This window comes from Poecilia latipinna, unplaced genomic scaffold (genome assembly GCF_001443285.1).
Source record: "Poecilia latipinna isolate Pla-1442-1.1 unplaced genomic scaffold, P_latipinna-1.0 Scaffold1162, whole genome shotgun sequence".
Lineage (NCBI taxonomy): Eukaryota > Metazoa > Chordata > Actinopteri > Cyprinodontiformes > Poeciliidae > Poecilia > Poecilia latipinna.
The window spans coordinates 28,815-48,675 of NW_015113778.1; the positions used below are offsets into that span (position 1 = coordinate 28,815).

Genomic DNA, 19,861 nt, shown 5'->3' on the forward strand with positions numbered 1-19,861 from the left:
TCAGTGTAAATAGTGGCCTGTGGTCCAGTCCCCATATTTTGAGCTTGATGAAACAGATGACGGGTGTTGAGAACAGATTTCCAAGGAGACTCTGAGGTCACGCAATGTTTTTGTCTGATCTTTATTTTAAAAAAAAGAAAGAAAGTAAAAACAGATCTGCTTTTGACAGAAGTAGAGACATAAGACTGCAGCACACAAATGATTGCCAAAGGAACCTTTGTTATTGTGGCAATCAATCGTCTCTAATTAAGCATCATTCTTTGCAACAACAAGGATGGGAACTACACACCATACTTATTACGACAATTATATGCCTGACTGGTTTCAGAATGGCCAGAGAAGAGAGAGAACAGAAAACAGGCTCTGCACTGCTGAGGAGCAAAGTTTTAAGGAAACATTGTAAATATTGTATTTCCACAACTACAATTTGTCACCTTCAGTTCACTAAATAGTTTTTTTTAAGAATAGTAAAAAAGGACGTGTAGCTGTAAAAATTATTCTATTACCCTTAAACTTAGCCTATTTTCAAATGGGCACAAGTTAACTTAAAAATATAATATTAATAACTTTCTGTGTTGTATAGTCAAGTTGGTAAATTACAGTGATAATATTCTCATTTCAGCTGCTAATGCCTTTTATTCCCCTCTGGGTTGGTATTTGCTATGATCTAAAAGGAGCCCCTTTTTCCTCCTCTTAAAAATGTAATTTAACTGCAGCTATAAGTATATTCAGCTAATGCAGGCTGGTCTTTTTTATAAAAAGTCATTTTGTAATATTCACTTTGTCTTTCTCAAGGAGGTAAATCCACAAAAGAGAGTTTACAGAGTAAATGGGAAATGAATGATAGTAATAATATTCTGGGCTTTATAGGAATTCTGTTAAATGATATAGAGAAATTAAAAATCTAGTGGACAGAAGTGAAAAAAATGGAGAATCTGACAAGACAAAAGTTGCACTTGAACATTTTGTATAAATTGATGGACAAGAACATTACTCATATTCAAATTAAGGATCAGATTTATAGAGTCTCAAATAGACCTTCTAAACGCATCTATGTTGCTATCATACTGAAAATGCTGAAACTGTATTTAGCCTCAAGTTTGGCCCTTTTAAAGACAAAGGTTTTCTTTTTAGATGTGCCCTTTTCCTGTGGACGTTTCATGCTAATTAACCCAACAAATTAAGTTTAAATGTCAAGTTAGTTTGAGTGGGCTGGTGGTATTTTGGCCTCATTAAGGATATTTTTAATTGGTGTGGTTGTTCTGCGACTTTTAGCAAGTGATAATGGTCTAAAATGAGGGTCTGATAACTCAGTTGGAACATTTGCAGGTTGGCGTTGTGTTTGCAGCTTTAGTAGCAGTTCTTCAAATGTAATGTCTTATCTGGCAAATTTTTCCTTAAAATAATAAATGTATGGGATTTGGTCAACAAATCCAAATCCAACAGAAGGTTTCAAACACTCGCGGTGAAGTTGTGTGATTTGTTCTCTTTTCTGTGTTGTTTCAATTTGGTGATACAGCAGAAACATAAAACAGGTCATCTGTTTGAACAATTCAATTAAAATATGGAATTATATTTTTTGACAGTGCTGTAAAAATATTTTTTCTCCCTCACAGACAAAATTTTAATATTGGAAAAAGATAACTTGATTAAGCACACAAAGAGGCATTCAAATGATTTATATCAAACCAACAAGTTCCTGTATAAGACAGGAATGACCTTCTTGTTAAATCATGACTAATATATGATTAAATAATTTTTTAGTTCCGTTTCACAACCCAACCTTGACTCTCAACTAATTGTGCTTTTTTTCCCCACCTTTTGGACCCAAAGAAAAAAGCCTTTGTTCTCATTATTTATCGTCATGGAAATAATAGTCACACAGATTCTATCTGTTTAGTTATCAGGAAAATCTTGCTTTTCTACAGAGTTCTTGCCTTTGATCAAACAGAAAGAAAAAAAAAACAAGCAGTTCATTTAAACACGCTTTCCAATCTAGCACTGCAATTCATTTTCACCTCCATGGTGTTTTGTCCCCTGCCTCCTCATTTTCTCCCCTGAGATGAGATGCAATACTTGGCTTTTTATAAAAGTCCAGCTGAGCTTTTCATTGTCACTGACTTCTCAATTTTCTCCCCAAACCTCATGAAACCTAATCTAATTTTCTGTTCTGCAGACAGAGCGGTCCTGTGTCACTCACAGCCCCAATTTGACTTTTCATTTATGTAGGATCTCTGCCTTAGAAAAAAAAAGTCATGAAGCTGTCAAGTACCATATAAAAGAATATTGAGAAGGATGACAGAGAACAAATGGAGAGAGAATGTGACCATGATATAGCAGTTAATAAGAAAATATTTAAAGTTTGCCTCAGTGTATTGAAATTTTAGCTCAGATATTCAGCACAGTATTGTTGCATTTTGAATATTTAAACATAAGTTAAGTATTACATGGAGAAATGTTGGAGAAACATTTTCAGTAAAAATAGAACCAAATCAAGTAAAATTTTATTAATTTTGTGTTAGCAACTTATTGGCATTTATAGAAAAATAATGTAAAATGTATGCATAGTAAGGGTTAATCTTCAGCCAGAGTTCATTTCCCTGCCCTAACAAGAATGAGAGCTGACTAACTTAACTGATCAATCAATTGAACTTTTTAAGTGTTTCCTCCAGTTTTCTGACACTCACAGTATTTAACATGAATCTCAATGAGGCAGGAGGAGATTGTCTCAGGCAGGAGGATGAACTCTTCTTCAACTCGCCAGTTTATTTAATAACAGCAGTGAGAGAAGAAGAAACAGAGATTTAAAGCTTGAAAAATGATCCATAGACAAAGTTTTTAGTAACATCTGATGACGTTTTAATTACTTTTAATGTCAGATTGAAGCTGGTTGTCACAGACATTTCTAAAACTAAAAGCTAAATCCTTGATGTTTAAGAAGTAATTATGTTTCTAAATGATTTCAAGGAGTTTAACTTTGAGGAAAGAAATAAAAAGAAAAACTCAGATAAATATTTAAATTTTGTTGGATCCCTGGATACCTTTCACTGGCCACCTTTCATCAGAGCATATTCCAAGTGTAAAGCAATAAAAAGCAGATGTTTCTGCTCTTCTGTTTTCCCATTGTCATGTATTTAAAAAAAAAAAAATTCTTCTAAATTTGTGGAAATGAAAGAGACTGTTTTTGGAACTTCAAATCCTATCACAGCTTTAAATCGTGTGTAGAAATTGATTAACTTCTGTTCATAACAGCACAGGTAATGTGGGGTCGAAGGAGCAAAATTCATTAGTTTTAGCATGATGTCACTGTTTATTTTCATAATAATTATTAATTTTCATTTTAAGGAATCAAATATGTGAATAAAATTCCATAAAATCTCCCAGATAATCAGATAATCAATAACCACATTTATTAGGAATGAACTCATTGCATCAGTTTTGCTTCCAGTTTAAAGTATTCAGCATCTTGATGTGAGATTAACTGACATTATTATAGGGTCAGATTGGTATCAAACTGTAGAAGTGGCCCACATGTGCAGCAAACATTGTAGAGTTTAATGAGGTTGAATTTTTTTGATATGCCAATAAATTCTGCAGCAGCCATGCAAAATGTGTAAGCAAAAAATAAATAAATTCTATTCTACACTTAAAAAATTCAACTCAACTGAGATTCAGATTTTACGAAACTTTTATCTGTTTTACTGCTTTGTTTACTATGTCCTGATGATGATGATGATGATGATGATGATGATGATGATGATGATGATGATGATGATGATGATGATGATGATGATGATACAATATCAAACTTTTATTAAGGTGATGTGGGAACAGTGCTTTATTATGTTATTCTGTCTTTCTTAACACAAAAACCGGATGTGAAATCTGCATTTTCTCATTTGTGGATTATTACCATAATGTACAATCTACTGATTTCCCAGTCTGTGTGATGGATTGATAGATGGGTAGATTGATAAAATGTATAAATGAAATGGATGGATAGATGCCCAGGGATTACCCCCCCAGTCGCACTCCGCTGCCCTAACAGGATTCGGTAGGTATAGATGATGCATGACTTAAATCCATCCCATGATCCTGTCCTGGTTTTAATTTTTGTAGGTTCCAAACTTATTGCAGATGCATGACTTGTCTAAAAATAATAATTTTAGAGTCTAATAAGTTTGGGTTTCACATTTAGTATTAATGTTTTTAAAATTAAACCAATGATGCCACTTTTCCCCTACAAATTTAGTTTTTTTGACAAGAGAGGATAGAGAAGGTTGAAAGGACAGGACTGCTCGATCAATGTAAATCCCCCCCACATTGCGAGGTTACAGGGGTGCATCCATAAATCATCTGGAAAGACGGTGAACAGATTGAATTGTCACAACTCCGGCTGGAACAGACAAGGTGAATGAGAAAGGAATGAGCTCCTGTCTTCCTCTCTGGCATTCAGAACAGGGATAGACTGCCTTTAGAGAAATGTGGGCACAACAGAGTAATATATGTTTGGCTCATGTTTGGGTGGCAGGGAGGATTGAGCCGAGGCGTCATGGCGCTATATTAGAATTTGGTCTGGTTAAATTAGCTTTTTTTTTCAGGTTGCTGTTTAAGATGCAGGTCCTGAGTTTTGTCGTGCATATAGAAGGGAGGTTAATACAAAACGGTTCATTTGCAGGAATGCTAATAATCCAGTTTATGAGACCTGTACAAATCATAGTCTGCTCATAAGTGACTTATAAAATGAAAAAAAAAAACATGTTGGATTTAAAACCAGATGAAATATTCTGAAACAGATATTTTTCTAGCAAGAAAACAAGAAATTTGTTTGAATGAACACTGTAGTGTGAAGGTAAAGCCAAATACGTTCAACTTTGATTTCACAACTGAAGCTGTGTGCACCGAAAAAGATTTCCATGTAGCTGAGGTCAGGAACTAAATATGTTTTTAGAGAAAATTATCTCTGAGCAATTTTCAGAGAAATTGCTTTCATTTCCCTGAAATTAAATCAATTTCAAAGTTCAAGGTCAACAGAAACATGACCTTTTCCCCAAACAATTATCCATCAGTGCAACCGCATTTTACAAAATTCTGTGTTATCATTGTATTCTGACAAAAATGTGAATTCACTAATGGAGAATGTTTTTTCTGCATTATCTATATCTTAACCTAACCAGTGACTCGATGGATGGATGGATGGATGGATGGATGGATGGATGGATGGATGGATGGATGGATGGATGGATGGATGGATGGATGGATGGATGGATGGATAAGGAAGTAAGCCATACTTTTCCGATTTTATTTACAATAAATCATAAAAACTCTGCGTCATTTGTCTTCAACTTTACAACTGTGCACCGCTTTGTGTTGGTCTTTCATATGAAATCCCAATAAAATGCTTTAAAATTTATATATGAATAGGAAAAAGTTAACACTTCAAGAGGCAGGAATATTTTGGAAGATCTTTTATCAAACAAAACACAAGTCAGATTTTTAACTTATTACATTTTTATGTTGTTGTCTTCTGTTAAAATATTGGTTCTGATGTACCTTCTCTTCTCCCATGGAGATAGCTTTCAGGCAAATAGAAATTCAACAACAACTAACAAATAAAGCGAGTACAGCACACTCAACAAAGAGCATTATCATGGCGCAGAGCAAATTGTTTGAATTACTGAGACAGCCTTCTGCCGTCGCTTTCACCTAACATTATCAATTTGCATATGAGTATGCACCATCTGTCTGTGGAGTTGCCCTTTCCAAATGCCATGAAAGGTCAGAAAGCAATAAGTCAAAGTGCCACCCTGCTTGGCAAGGAGGCTCCGTTTCACATGTTCAGTTATGCACCGAAAATTGTAAACAGTAAACATAACTCAGAAATTGATCATGAATGAATCGTTATTTCATTCTGTGTTTTCCAGCCAGATTTCAGATCCCTGACCTGTGCAGCTCAGTGTGACCTGATATTTTAGATTTCATTACCAACAGAGCACTGAAGCCATTGGCGGTGGCCATACATGTATTGATGCTTCTTTAATATATTTTTTTTCTCCACTGTATTTTAATCAATACACGTTGAGTGTTTTTTTTTTTTTTTTTATGACTGAGACAGTCATCAGGTAGGAATTGCTTCAAGCTGAATGCCTCTCTGCTGGAAAACTCTCTGGAGGACTTTAATTCTAAAAATCAATAAACAAGGGCTCCTGGTAAACTGGTCATAGAAATAGTTAATGTGTCCTTAATTCACAAACATGTTTTCTTGACTTTTTTTTTTTTTTAACCTGCCACTTGTGGTCCATAGTGATGTGTCTCAACCTACAGGTTTACTATTTTGGTCTTTAAATTTGGGAAAGTTGATTTTGTGCCTGATGAACCACTTTTGCAGTGATTTGGCCATTTGTTGCTCTGCTGATAGACAGTATGACATTATAATTTTTAGTTTTCTTCTTCAGGCCACCAGATTTCTATTTAAAGGGTCTTGGTGTATCAAATGATGAACTATACTCTTATGAGGACTCCAAGGCAGAGCCATAGCATCACTGTTCTTTTACCATAGTCATCCTTTATCTAACATCAATTCCAATATTCAATATTGGTTTTGTCTGTCCAAAACTGATTATTTCTGGTAGTCACACAAAGGTTTAACAAAAATGACATACTTTTGGAAAAGTAGAAGGTATTAGTTATCTTAATATCAAACTGAAATGTATATAGCATCAAATTGTTGCTATGGAGACTTGGTATCCTAATTCTTCGCATGGTGACATTAATAAACTAAGGCCATCTTCCAGGCTTATCCATCACATTTCCCAATCAATTTCGAAAACTCTTAAAGTGTTTCCATGGCTGCAGATGCTATGACCTTGGTGTGTGGCTGTGATTTTGTGCTTAAATGGTTACAAAATCATCAGTCATGTTCAGCCGTTCCTGACAGACTCAAGCCATCAGCATCTTTGAGTGTTACTCAGTCCAGTTGGTGAATGTTGTCATGATTACTTTTGCTCCATGATTTGTTCCTTTTATCTCCGAAGATGAACTTCATGTAGTTTTAGAGAACTTTTCGAGTTAACACCAAAATCAAAATCACACCTACGAATTTGTTAGAAGTGATTTATATAGATGTTTTCCCTCTAAAATGTAAATGTATCTAAATTTAAGGTTAAAAGCTTGTCATGTACAATATTGTCTGAGGCCCTGCAATGGACTGGTGACCAGGTGTCCAGGGTGTACCCCACCTCTCGTCTGTTGAACGGTGGAGATAGGCACCATCACCCTTCCAACCTCACTAGGGACAAGGGCAGATGATGGATGGATGGATGGATGGATGGATGGATGGATGGATGGATGGATGGATGGATGGATGGATGGATGGATGGATGGATGGATGGATCTTGTGTGAGCTTCTGCCACTGCATTAAGCTACACTTAGTTTTAGATTTTATTAATTTTTTTTTACTATTGGTTGGTTGTGAGCTCAAGGCTAACCACTGTCTAAGCTAGAAAAGAAAACAAAAAAATTAAATGCTTCATCTGCAAAATATGGTCAAATATGTTTTCATGTCATTGTGACATTCAGTTTTTTTTTTTTTCTGAAATTAGTATAATGTTCGAAGGATAAATATTTTTCATATTGACAAAGAACTATAAAGTCAAAATCAGCTGGTTTGTCAGTTTACTAAAAACATAAATTTTACTGTGAAATCTTTTCCCTCACATATTTGCTGTGCAAGGCCACCAGCCACACAAAAACATGTATTCCAGACTGAACACCATCCATCTCATTCTACTGACCCACAACTTGAGTAGGTTGTGTTCCAGCCCTTCAGTGAAAACCGTATCATTATGTTCAGACAGTTTCGTACTTGAAATATTCCTCCTGAGCGGAGCGGACCTCCGTGTCCTTTCCCATTCTATGGCAAGTCAGACGTGGAGACAGTGGAGGAAATGTTCCGTTCCTTTTTGTGACAGGCAGAATAATTGGCTCCAGTCACAGTCTGTCCACTGGAAATGCATCTGCTTTTCATACACTCTTCAGACACACTAGCAGAAGAGCAAGCACAGGTATGAAGAGGCAGAGCCCTGTGTGGAAGACAATGTGCCTAAATGTATTTCAGTGATATTAGGCCTGAAGGCTTTGTTACACATCAAAACATTGGTAGATGTTTTGGTAGACTAGACAACATCAGGTAGTCTAGTCTGTGAGCAAATTTGCTTGCTGAAGGACATTTTGTGAATAAAATAAATTGTGAGAAGATGTGAAAACATGACTATGAAGTCCAGATATTGCATTTTTACAGTAATCAGTGTTTGTCCATGTACTGAAGCACAAATCTAATTCTTCTCTTGTGTTGGAACAATCCCTCAATGTTTAATCACTTAATGAAAGTTTTGGATTTAAAGGACTGTTATCAGAGGAACCAGCACAGTCTTGTTTTGTCTAAATCTTTAAAAAAAAACTTCCATGCAGATACTTTTTTTCTAAATAGGATCCCAACAAAATTCTTTCTAGAGCTCCACCACAGTTATGTCTCTCTGGAAGAAAAATTATGAATCTGCTTAACAGTTTCTCCCAGGTCTGAACAATGAACAATATGAACAATAAAAAAAAGTAATATTGCACAATCCCAAATGTTTAAATTGATAATGGAATAAGTGTTTCCTTAGTATGACACTTTCTTGTAGTGTAGTTAAGTTTCACTTTCGGTTTACTCTGTTTTCTACAGGATCTGCTGCTCTAGTATGACACCTGGTGGTTTTTTAAAGTCACAACATATATTTAAAAAAGCAATCCAGCCAAAACAGAAAGACCTATCCACCTCCACCTCGTGCCCAGTTCCACAATAAACAAACTACAGCATGGATGGATGGAAAGATATATATTCTTCATTTTAAAAGTAATTGCACTTGGGTCTTCATCTTTCCAACCTGGAACAAGAACGATTCAATAAATCATTAAAGTACACAATTATAAAGACGGGCATACCCATGATGAATGGCTATAAACACATTCATGGCCTTGTCCTGAATTACAGATAGATTCATTTCTAGGTAGGATATTTTTACAAACTAATGCATGCCTGATTTGTTTTATGAAAGGTTTTAAATTAAATTCTCTGACAATGACAGGATCATCTGCATACTTTATGATAGCTCTTTAAAATAATCTTCTTCTCTTTAAATAGATTCTTTGGGCACGCTTCCATCCCTTTTCACTTCAATCATCTCAGTGATTGAACGTGTTAAAACACTTTTTTTTTTTTCAAAATGTTAATGTCATAATCATTTCTTCTACCCACACAGAAGCTGGCAGAGCTTTTAGGCAGCAGTGATTTACTCATCAGTGAACATAGCTTCTCAGCACAGGCCATTTCCCAGAGTCTCCAGGGATGTCATATCGCTCAGCTTGTCGCTCCCGCTCCCAGATTGATGTGTGGGGGACAACTTTGAATACACTGAGAGACCACTTCACATCTTATTGCCTCTTAGAGACATTTCCCTGATGATAGCAGTACGAGAATCCTGTTAATGTTATGCTGCTCCATCATCTGCCACTTTTAAAGTCAATCAGTCAGTGGACAATCTGCATTTCCTTACTCTCAAGGGGAGGCACCAGGTTATTACATTCCTGCCCACTGCCACCATCAAAAATACTCTTTAAAAAGTGTTTACTGGGTTAAGAAACATTTCAGGAAAAGATAAGATATCCAAATGCCTTTTGCTCTTTCATTCGTTCTTTTATGGTGTGACCTCTTACATTGTTTTCCTACATTAAGCTATCAGCTCAGCAAGATGAGGCAGTGTGAATACAAGGGCAAATATCACGTTTGGAAAATGACAGCAAAATTACACTAGTATTCAGAAGCTCGGTTTTAAAATTGCTGCCTTCTAAAATAAATTCAAGGAAACAATCTGCCATAACAGCCAAGCTTTTGCAACAATTTGTTGCCATTTGTTCAGGGAGGGTGTTCAGGGTATTGGATGTGGCTGAGATCAGGGAACTGTTTCAAACCAAAAGCACAAAAATCATAGTGTTTGTTATGAACGTTACTATGTGCAGATTGTCATAGTTGGACAATATGGTTAATATCAAGGGCTTCTTTGTTTCATGAGAAACATCGACTGGCAAAAACAACTGGTGTGTGTCAGGTGAAGCTCACCGTTGACTTGTCTTAGACAAAAATGTGTTTGACTCCATCTGTGATAAATTATGGTGCATTTTCACTTGTTAGGGGGTATAATGATAAATTTAAATGTTGTAGGGAAGATGTTCTCCTCTGACAACATGTAACAGAGAAGAAGCTGCTTGACCAACACACCTAACTGGCAATGATCTGAACAACTTACTGAAACAGTTTCCTCACACTAACACCATTTACACATAATAAATAGGATAGTGATAGAATAGGGCTCCTATCTGGGAAGACGAGCACCCACTTAAACTTCAGACCTCAAAATGATTCTATTGCTGTGTTGACACTTCAAGAGCTGTACAGGAACTAACAACTTCAATAAACTGGAGTAGTGATTTAAGAGTGATACATAAACCCCTCCAGATTATCTATTTTATACAATTTAGAATTCCTGAGAATGCCAAAAATATTACACAATCTTTAAAGAGATGTGCTGCTGCCCTTCTTTTCAAATTTATTAGTGAGCTTTTGTCTCCACCTTGTGATGCACAAGAGGATTGCATTATGGTTTAGTCCAGAATGAATGCTGTTCCGTTCAGTATACTGCGGGTAGAAATAGAAAGTAATTCACCAAACGTGTTTAATTAAGTTCACATTCTTGTAGACTTTAAAGGAGTAAAAAAATTTATCAAGACTTGTAATATTAACTATGGCATAATGAGGCAAAACTTGACCAAACTCTATCTATCTATCTATCTATCTATCTATCTATCTATCTATCTATCTATCTATCTATCTATCTATCTATCTATCTATCTATCTTATTGAAACTTGAATAACTTAACTGTGAAACTTAGTACCGTAAATATTTAATTTCCTATGTGTGCTGCTGCGTAATTAAAAGGCCATCTGATCTAACTGTTTCTAACGCCATATTCAACGCCTTTTCATAGTAGAAAACGGTTGAAAACTGATGTTTGCTACATCAAATAAGAATATAGATTTTGTAAATTAAGCCCGCCTTCAGGAAAAAGTTGGCCAATCACCGTCCAGGGCAAGAACTTCCGCCACACGGACGGAGCATGTTCCATTGTACCGAGCAGTTCTAAAAGAGTGTCGCAGTTTTGGAGGTGTCAACTGTTAGAATTCCGTTAAAGTTGCTTTGATTGTGGTGACCAGTTGTCGCTACTTAGAGAAGAAATCAGATGAGGTCGTTGACGACAGAGTAACGGGCGACTGCAGGGACAGAGTGCGGTGGTTCTCACCGAAGGAATTCCATCCAGCCTCAGCGGCGGCTCTTCCATCTTCTTCCGCCGGTTAGCACCGTAGCTAAACAGCCCTAGCCGCGGTTTGTTTTAACTCCCGTGAATCCGATGAGTGGAATGTTTTTAACCCGGATGCATCTCAGTTCGAGTCGGTCAGAAACACAGACGACGAAGGCTGTTAGCTGCGGGATTAGCCGCTAAGCCGAGTTAGCTACTTGGCTAGCCAACTGTCTGGTCGCCTTGTATAAAAACAAACAAACAAACAAACAAAAACAAAAAAAACCAACACGACGTGTAGTCGGATACAAACGTTGTTCTGGTGAATATTTATTACTTGGACTTGAATTTCACCGCAACCGTGCAGAATGAATGGGTTCAGCACAGAAGAGGACAGCCACGACGGCCCGCCGGCTCCACCGTTTTACGGCCAGAGCTGCTGTCTGATCGAGGACGGGGAGCGCTGCGGCCGCTCGGCTGGAAACGCCTCCTTCAGCAAGAGAATTCAGAAGAGCATATCGCAGAAGAAGCTGAAGCTGGACATCGACAAGAGTGTAAGATCACTTTTTTTTTTCTGAATGTTTACTGAAATTTCCGTTAAAAAGAAGTTTGGGACTCGAAGACCTCAGCTGTTGTCGATGTGCTGCTGTTGTTTACGGAGTCCCGCATGTTGACTGCGACTTTAACCGTCAGGCGTTATGTAGGACAGCACTGTCGGCCCGCATCATCATCCAGCGGTGTCACTTTTTTCTAACACACCCCCTATGCTCTGTTTGTGGCTTAATCTTTATTTTATTTTTTTGTGTGTGTGGTTAGTAAGCTTTTCTAAAGATGCAGGGCTAAATTTTGTCGTTTTTCGCCGACGAAAATACATCGGTAAAAACAACTGATCAACCATAGGGGAATTTGTTAAAGAATATTCTTAGTGATACTGAACAACTAATGAATCAAGTTAGATCACAACTGGCAAAGACAGTTGCAATATCGGGTAAAACAATAGCTCTTATCATGTTCAAAGCAGGAAACTGTTTACTTCTAAGAAATGTTCAACAAGTTTATGATAGAATAAAAACACCATGTTGGTACTACAAAACAAACATGAATAACTTTGCAAACTAACTTTTTAACCCTACACTAGGCACAACATGGGATGGGATTCTTAGAAAATCCTAACTTTCAACTAAAACGCCTTACTTTCACAGTCTCACTGTATTTCCTCAAACACTAGTGTAACATTGTTGCTTTTACTTATTGATCAGGAAGAGCCATTTCTTCACGCTAGAATGATTCAATATAAGTATTTCATCTGGATTTTAAACATCAGCTTTGACATATATAAAAATGTTTATTGATCAAACTATACCTTTTTCTTGTCTTATTAATAGAGTAATATTAAGTCGATCAATTAGGTGGTTTATTTGCTAACATATTTTCCTGCTGTCAGCTATACAACAGGTGTCGACCCATTGTGTTAAAACAGTGTTAGCCTAATATTAGAGTAATATTTTTTGTGAATAAAAATATTTCCAAACAGCTGAAAAAGTTACTCTTTCTTGGAACTTCAGTGTTCTCAAAATCACAGCTTTTTAAAATATTTGCTATAGCAAGATACCATAATCATGGCAGAAATATGCTTTCATTTCCAATGGTTGACCTGAAGTTGTTTTCCTACCTTCCAGGTGCGGCATCTCTACATCTGTGATTTTCACAAGAACTTCATCCAGAGCGTCCGCAACAAGAGAAAGAGGAAGACGAGTGATGATGGAGGGGAATCCCCTGACCATGATGTGGAAGTGCCTGAGGTAAGCTGGGTTAAAGTGGACTGCTGGAACTAGTAAATATTCTCACACCAGCTGACATGTGGAAATGTTACTTCAAAAGTAAATTAGATAATATTGTAAAATTTTATTCAATGCATATCTGTGGGGCACCAGGTAGTTACCATTATGCATATGATCTTAAATAATGGAAACATTCAGATGCTCTGAATAACAGTTTTATTATTCAGTGCTTTAAAAATAAACTCGTTTCAGAGAGAAACTGCAGAATTTAAGTCCACAAAACACAAGGAAAACCTGCTCCATAAATTGCAATAACAAAATATTTTTCAGTCAAAGGAGATTATAATATATACTCACATACAATGTAAATAAAGCAAGTCTTTTATTTCTAGAATGTTCCTTGAAAATTCAGTCCAAAGTCAGCGTGTGTGATGCTCAGGGAAACTCCAAAAAAACCCAAAAAAAACAAAGAGCTCCAGCCCAGGAACTACACGTCTCAGCATGTAAAAGTTCAAAACGTGACAGGAAAAGGTTGAAGAAGAGTGACTTGTTTGGAAGGGTTGGAGGAGATCCAGCAAGATTTAGATTTGCAAAGTTTTATCTGACACATTTCTTTGGACAGACGAGACCAGCATAGAGATGTTCAGTAGCAATTCACATCATCATGTCAGGTGGCAACCAAACACCTCAAACCACAAGGTGGTGGGAGGGTGATGATTCGAGTTGGTTTCACAGCTGCACGACCAAAAAACCTGAAGTCATGGGGATGTTCTTCACACAGCTTTCCTACATGTTTTTATTGTAAAACCAGTTGTTCACTTCCTCAAAGTTGCCATTGGTCAAAGAACAGATCAGAAGGCCGTCTTCTGCCTCTTGACGTAAAACGTTGTCATCACTGTGTTCAGGTGGATCTGTTCCAGCTGCAGGTGAACACGCTGAGACGCTACAAGCGACACTACAAGCTGCAGACCAGACCCGGCCTCAACAAGGCCCAGCTGGCAGAGGTAAACACCCGCGCACACACACAGCGTTCTATCAATGGCAAGTTACACATCAGCTTCTGTGTTAGTTGCATACTCTTACAGATGGTCAGATCCTTCAGTTTGTCTTAAATGTGTCTTGTTGTGTTTTTGAGTTTTGTCATGCATGATAAAAGTTTTGTCTTGCTGTTGATTAAAAGAAAAAAAAAGAGCATGCTGTGCTCAAACTCAGTTGGAACTTCATTAACACCTCCAACTGCTTTATATCAATTTTCCGCTGGGTTCAAAACTTGCTGTCAGTTTCAGTTTGTTATTGTTAGAAAACAGGTTTTCATTTATTCTGGACAGGTGAGCCATTTGAAGTAATTTCCCACATAGTTCAACAGGGGGTGCTCTATATGTTTCTTTGTCTGTTAGTGATGTGGAAATTCACACTTTCCTAAAACTATTTCATAATACACCATAGACAATTTAAAAAAAGCAGTTTTATTTTCAGGTTGACGATATTTACGAGATGCGTATAAAATGTGTTTGAAATGGTTTTAGCCATCATTTTAGTCATGCCCAAACGAGGTTCTCACACAGTTGCTTTCAGTTTATGGGAAACAAAAAAAACAAAACATTTTTGAACATTTTTTTTTACCAAAACAGTCTAACAATCCTTTTGTAACTTGAGATATTTCATGAGGTTTTATTTCTTTGTAAATAGTTTACGACTGTTGTTGTCAAATGTGTTGTCACTACAGTGTTTGAGCATAGACATGGATCCATGCTAACAAACTCTTTTGGTTAATTAATAAACAATTGGGATATTGAGATGATTTTTAACTGGGACATAATAGAGAGAAATGGTTCATCAGCCTTTTACTAAATACTTCCCGATTTGAGCGCTGAAAATTGTTTACCCACAAACTATTTGCTGGGTCCAGAAGAAGTCTCCAAAGCTGCTTAGAGGTGTAATAATAAAGTCAAATAAGGTCTCTTCACTTTGCATCCTTAGCAGAAATTTAATAAGGCAAAGGAGAGGATTAAGTATTTACCGGTACAGATGTACATCTATCATTTATTGTGATAAATCTCTAACCATGATAAGAATTTTTACTTATCTTTTTCATGATAAATATGCTATTGATGTTAAAAAAAAGCAAAAATAACTGACAGTTTGATCACAAATGTTCTTCTCACTATTGTCTCCAGTTTTGTTTCCATTAGCGTACCAATAAAAAATGAATACATTTTAAAATATGATTAAGTGGAGTTACTGTGCAGATAGTGGTATAAATCACTTTTTTAAAGGGACAGTATCATGTATTTTCCTGGCATATAGTCTCACTTTATACCACAGTCAAATAACTGACTGTCAGTTACCACCATCAGTTGTAATAAAAGTGATGTATATGCCATATGTATAAATATGACTTAAAAAAATTTTACTTTACAATTTAACTCCTTGAAATTGGACCTCTGTCTCTTGGAAAACTCCTCCTCTTTCTGCCTATAACAACAGCATAACAACGCCTCTGTTAATCATTTAACAATGTTTTTACCAGTGTTGCAGTAAGAAGTAGCTGATATAATGAGCTCAGTAGATTTGCAGTTCCGCCAGGTGTTTGCTAGTTGCTGCTGGCTAGTCTGAAGGAACTGAGTTGGGGAGTTGAAGGGGAATACTGCTCTGAGAGGCAGAAGCTTGGAAACTGTTGCTCAGAGGAGGAGCTGCGCCTCAAAGGCGGGGCTAGGTCCACCCAGGCGTTTTGCTCAGCTGAATGGTTGCCACAGGAGTTTAGAGGATTTCTCAAACATGCATGAAAGAATCAAGGCAACATTCCAGGTATGTTTTTGATGAGGAAATAACATAACAACATGTAAAACTAAAAACAAGTTGATTTTACATAATATTGGCCCTTTAAGTAAATGGTGTCTCTAAGAAGCTAATTTCAGATCAGGTTGTTTTTCAAGACAATATTTGATGGTGACACCACGAATGCTGTGCTTTCCAGTCACTGTCCGGCTAAACAGTTTATTACCTAAAATACATTTTTTTAATCTTCATCTTGTAAGTTTGTATGGCCCACCCCGAGTTGAGATGATGTGATGTGACCCAGCTTGTTATATTTCTCCATTAAAAGCCAACTCCGGGTCCAGCAGTGGTTTAGCTTGGCAACTTCACCTCGAATGACCACCTTTTTATTCATTTTTAACTTTTTTTCTGTTTCTCCTCAGACCGTGAGTCGTCACTTCAGGAATATACCTGTGAACGAGAAGGAGACGCTCACCTACTTCATCTACATGGTGAAGAGCAGCAAGAGCCGCCTGGACCAGAAGGCTGACGGAGGCAAACCGCTGGACTAAGCTTCCCTCTGCCGTAACCCCAGCAACAGCTCCACACCAAACCTGGACACCACTATCAGCAGCAGCTCCGCCTCAGTCCCCTTCCCACTGTCGGACCAGAACCTTTGCCGTCCTCTCAGGACGTTAAACAGAACTGGAGGAGACGTGGAGGAAGGACGAGTTTGCTTTCTCGCCGTCACTGACCTCTCCATAAGGTCTGTGGAGAAGCAAGGCTCACTGCGGAGATTTACGTTGTAATACTTTAAAAAAAAAAAAAAAAAAAAAAAAAAAACAATACAGCATATGATTTGAAATAACTCAGCTGAATGACATGTACAATATTGCTGCCTTAAGAGTTTAAAAAAATGGAGAAACAAAAACACTTTGTTGGTTATTATTTTTAGCTGGTGAATAGACTGTTAACACATTCAGGAGGAGGAGGCTGGAGGGGAAGGGGTTGAAACAAATGAAATGTTTGAAAAAGGACACAGGCTCAGGTTCGCTTTCCAGCTCAAATCTAATCACATCATCGATAATAATGTGTAAAATGAAATTTAAAAACCTGAAACCAGTTCTGTTGGCCTGTTTTCAGGTGGAATGTGACTGGATGGTGAGGAACGGTGCAGCGCTTTGAGCCTTTTTTCCTCAGTAGAACGTTGTTTTGTGGGTACACACTGATTTATTTCTGTTCAATTTTCTTTTTAGTTCTGCTTTTATTCTACGTGTTGTTTAAAGATACCTGCATATTTAACAATGAACCAACACCTCCACTGGGGTAAAATCGGAAATCGAAGGCTTTTTATACTTCAGAACAGAAGAATAACAGGAAGACTTTTTCTCCCAGTTTGTAAGAATTGATTACTGGGAAATGTTTGTCTTGATGCCATTCCTCCATATCAGAATTACTGAAATTCTTAAAGTCTTCACATTTCATTTCCATCTGAAATAATAATGTGAAACAGGCAGTTTCCTTCTGATCTGGTTTGGTTTACAGAAAGGGAAAGCAGGCCGGCTGAAGCCTTCATATTCCTCAGAACCGTCGTCCTCCAGCTGTTCTTGTGGACTGAACTCACTTTACGATTTCCGATGCATTTTTCTTTGCTTTATTTTGTTTTCCAGTCTGTTGTACCTTTTTTTTTTTTTGCTTGTAGGTTTCTTAGTGTCATGTAGATAACATCCGTCTTTATTAACAAACAGGTCATTCCTCATTATACTGACTGTTGTATTAGAACGAAAACAGAAGAACACATATTTAAGTATGGCTGCGTACTGCTCTTAATATTATTAATAAATGTATTGTACAGGCAGAAGAGATTTTAGGTTTTTTTTCAGGATATTCTAAGGCTTTAGCAGGTGGTTGTTCCACTCCTGTGGTTTTAAAAACTCAACAACTGAGATACCAAACAAAGAAAATGGATGAACCTTCCTGCACCTATTACTGCACACTACCACGCTTTTAGAGTTTTATATAATTAAAAAAAATAATAGAATAAAACATGGCTTTGACAGTTTTCAAATAATTTTCAGTCATGAAAAACACTCTAAATTACCTTGAGTGTTTGAAAATTACAGTTGAGAGGCTACAACACCCACAGACTAAACTAATTACCCAGCTAGTGTTACCTTTCATACCAGTCCATGCCCTATTTAAGGCCAATGAACAACTCATTTCTTGTCTGCATACTTCACAGTTGCATATTTATGTTGTTTTTGTAAAACCTTAGTCATTTAGAAGCACTGCTCATCACAGTATCGGTCAAATTCAGGGTCCGCATCCTTCGAGTGTCGCATATCACATCACATCGATGTGACCGTCGGCTCTCCAGATTCGATGACGGCTTCACCGAATGCGGCCGACTTTAATTCATTCTTTTCACTGAATATGAGAGATGAGTCTGATGCATCCTTCTTAAACCATCATATCAAGTTTCATTGTGGGTCGAACAGGAGATTTTAGTTCTTATAACGATAGCGGAAGCAGAAGACGGAGAATAGTAATATATTAAATGGCGGTACAAAAATTACAAGTAATATTTTGAGTTCCAGTTTTACCAGTTTGTGTTTAGCAATGTCACGGCTGCTAGGCGATAGGACATTGAAAGAGGGAAGGGTAGGAAATAAAAATGTAAAGGCTAAGCCATCCAATTTCATAGTTGGTCACTTCTGGTTTTCTGGGTCAACGAAGGACCCGACCTACGTCAGCCAAGTAGATGCTGCCCTTGAATTTGGACTTCTTTTTCTTTCAGTTTTTCTCTTTAGGGGTCGCCACAGTTGTTTTTCCCCACAGTTCCTAAGTTTGGACACATCTTATATTTAACTTTATATTATTTGTAGATCAGTTGACCTGTATTACATGTGATTACAAGACATTTGATCAAACCAAAAAAAGGTCTGAATATTATAAACATTATTCCTTACATTCAACTTTGACTTGATTATTGAAAATGACTCATATGCTTTTAAAAAAATTATTTAAAGGTCTGTAGAGAAACTACAATGAATAAATTTAAAATCACATGAAGAGGTTTGTTTTTGTACTTGGAAAAACTACCAAGTTATGAAAATTTAAGTTTCAGATCCCATCAAAAGTTATCTTTCTGAAGTTTACAGTGAAACAGAAGTTTGAATTCAAACCCAACGCCTATCAGAGTCAGATCAATAGAGTTCAATTTATTCCAAAAGAAAAGTGCAGCTCCTAACAATGAGATTCACTTCAATGTAATTCCTTATCCTGAGAAAGCATGAGGGGACGAATGACAAAATGATTTCCTTTCATAGATATAAACTTTCAGAATCGTCTCGGTGACTGGCAGAAGCACCTGGCTTCAGAGGGTGGGAAGTAGATGAATATCTTTTTGCCTTTAGAGAAAACTATCTCGTATTGTATTCAAAATAAGGCAGCAGAGAGAGTTTCCCAGAGCTGGTAGGATACAGACTCTTCACAACCTCTTGAAAAAAGTAAAAAAAAAAAAAAAAAAAAGAGGAAAAAAATCTGGAAAGTTTCAGAGACATAAAACCACCATTTGGGGTCACTGTTGGTCCCTCAAATAAAATGATTTATTTTTAGCTTTTTAGGTGTTTGGAAACTTTCTCAGTAAGTACTTGGGTTTATTTTCTGTGAAATAAATATATAATAAACCAGAACATCCAAAACGCTTTAAAATACTTTAAATATTTTTCAGTTATTTTATAGTGCTTTCTGAGACAAACATCTGAGAGATATAAAAACCAAAAATAAATTGATCAAAGTGCAGAATAAATTGCCAGTGTGGTCGTTTTTTTTTTTTTTTTTTTTTTTTTTTTTTTTTTCGGGGGGGAGTTTAAAAAGGGGAAATTTAAAAAAAAAAAAAAAAAAGGATAAAAAAAAAAATTTTTTT

At 36.7% G+C, this 19,861-nt stretch overlaps 1 protein-coding gene across 1 annotated transcript; it reads left to right on the top strand.

Annotated features, from left to right (window-relative positions):
• Positions 1 to 11,165: 11,165 nt before the first annotated feature.
• Positions 11,166 to 17,791, top strand: sap30l (sap30-like). Its single transcript, XM_015053150.1, has 4 exons — positions 11,166 to 11,949; positions 13,075 to 13,197; positions 14,082 to 14,180; positions 16,377 to 17,791. Exons 1-4 carry the CDS (start codon positions 11,764 to 11,766, stop codon positions 16,503 to 16,505), a joined length of 537 nt encoding a protein of 178 aa, XP_014908636.1. The 5' UTR covers positions 11,166 to 11,763; the 3' UTR covers positions 16,506 to 17,791.
• The last annotated feature ends 2,070 nt before the right edge of the window (positions 17,792 to 19,861 follow it).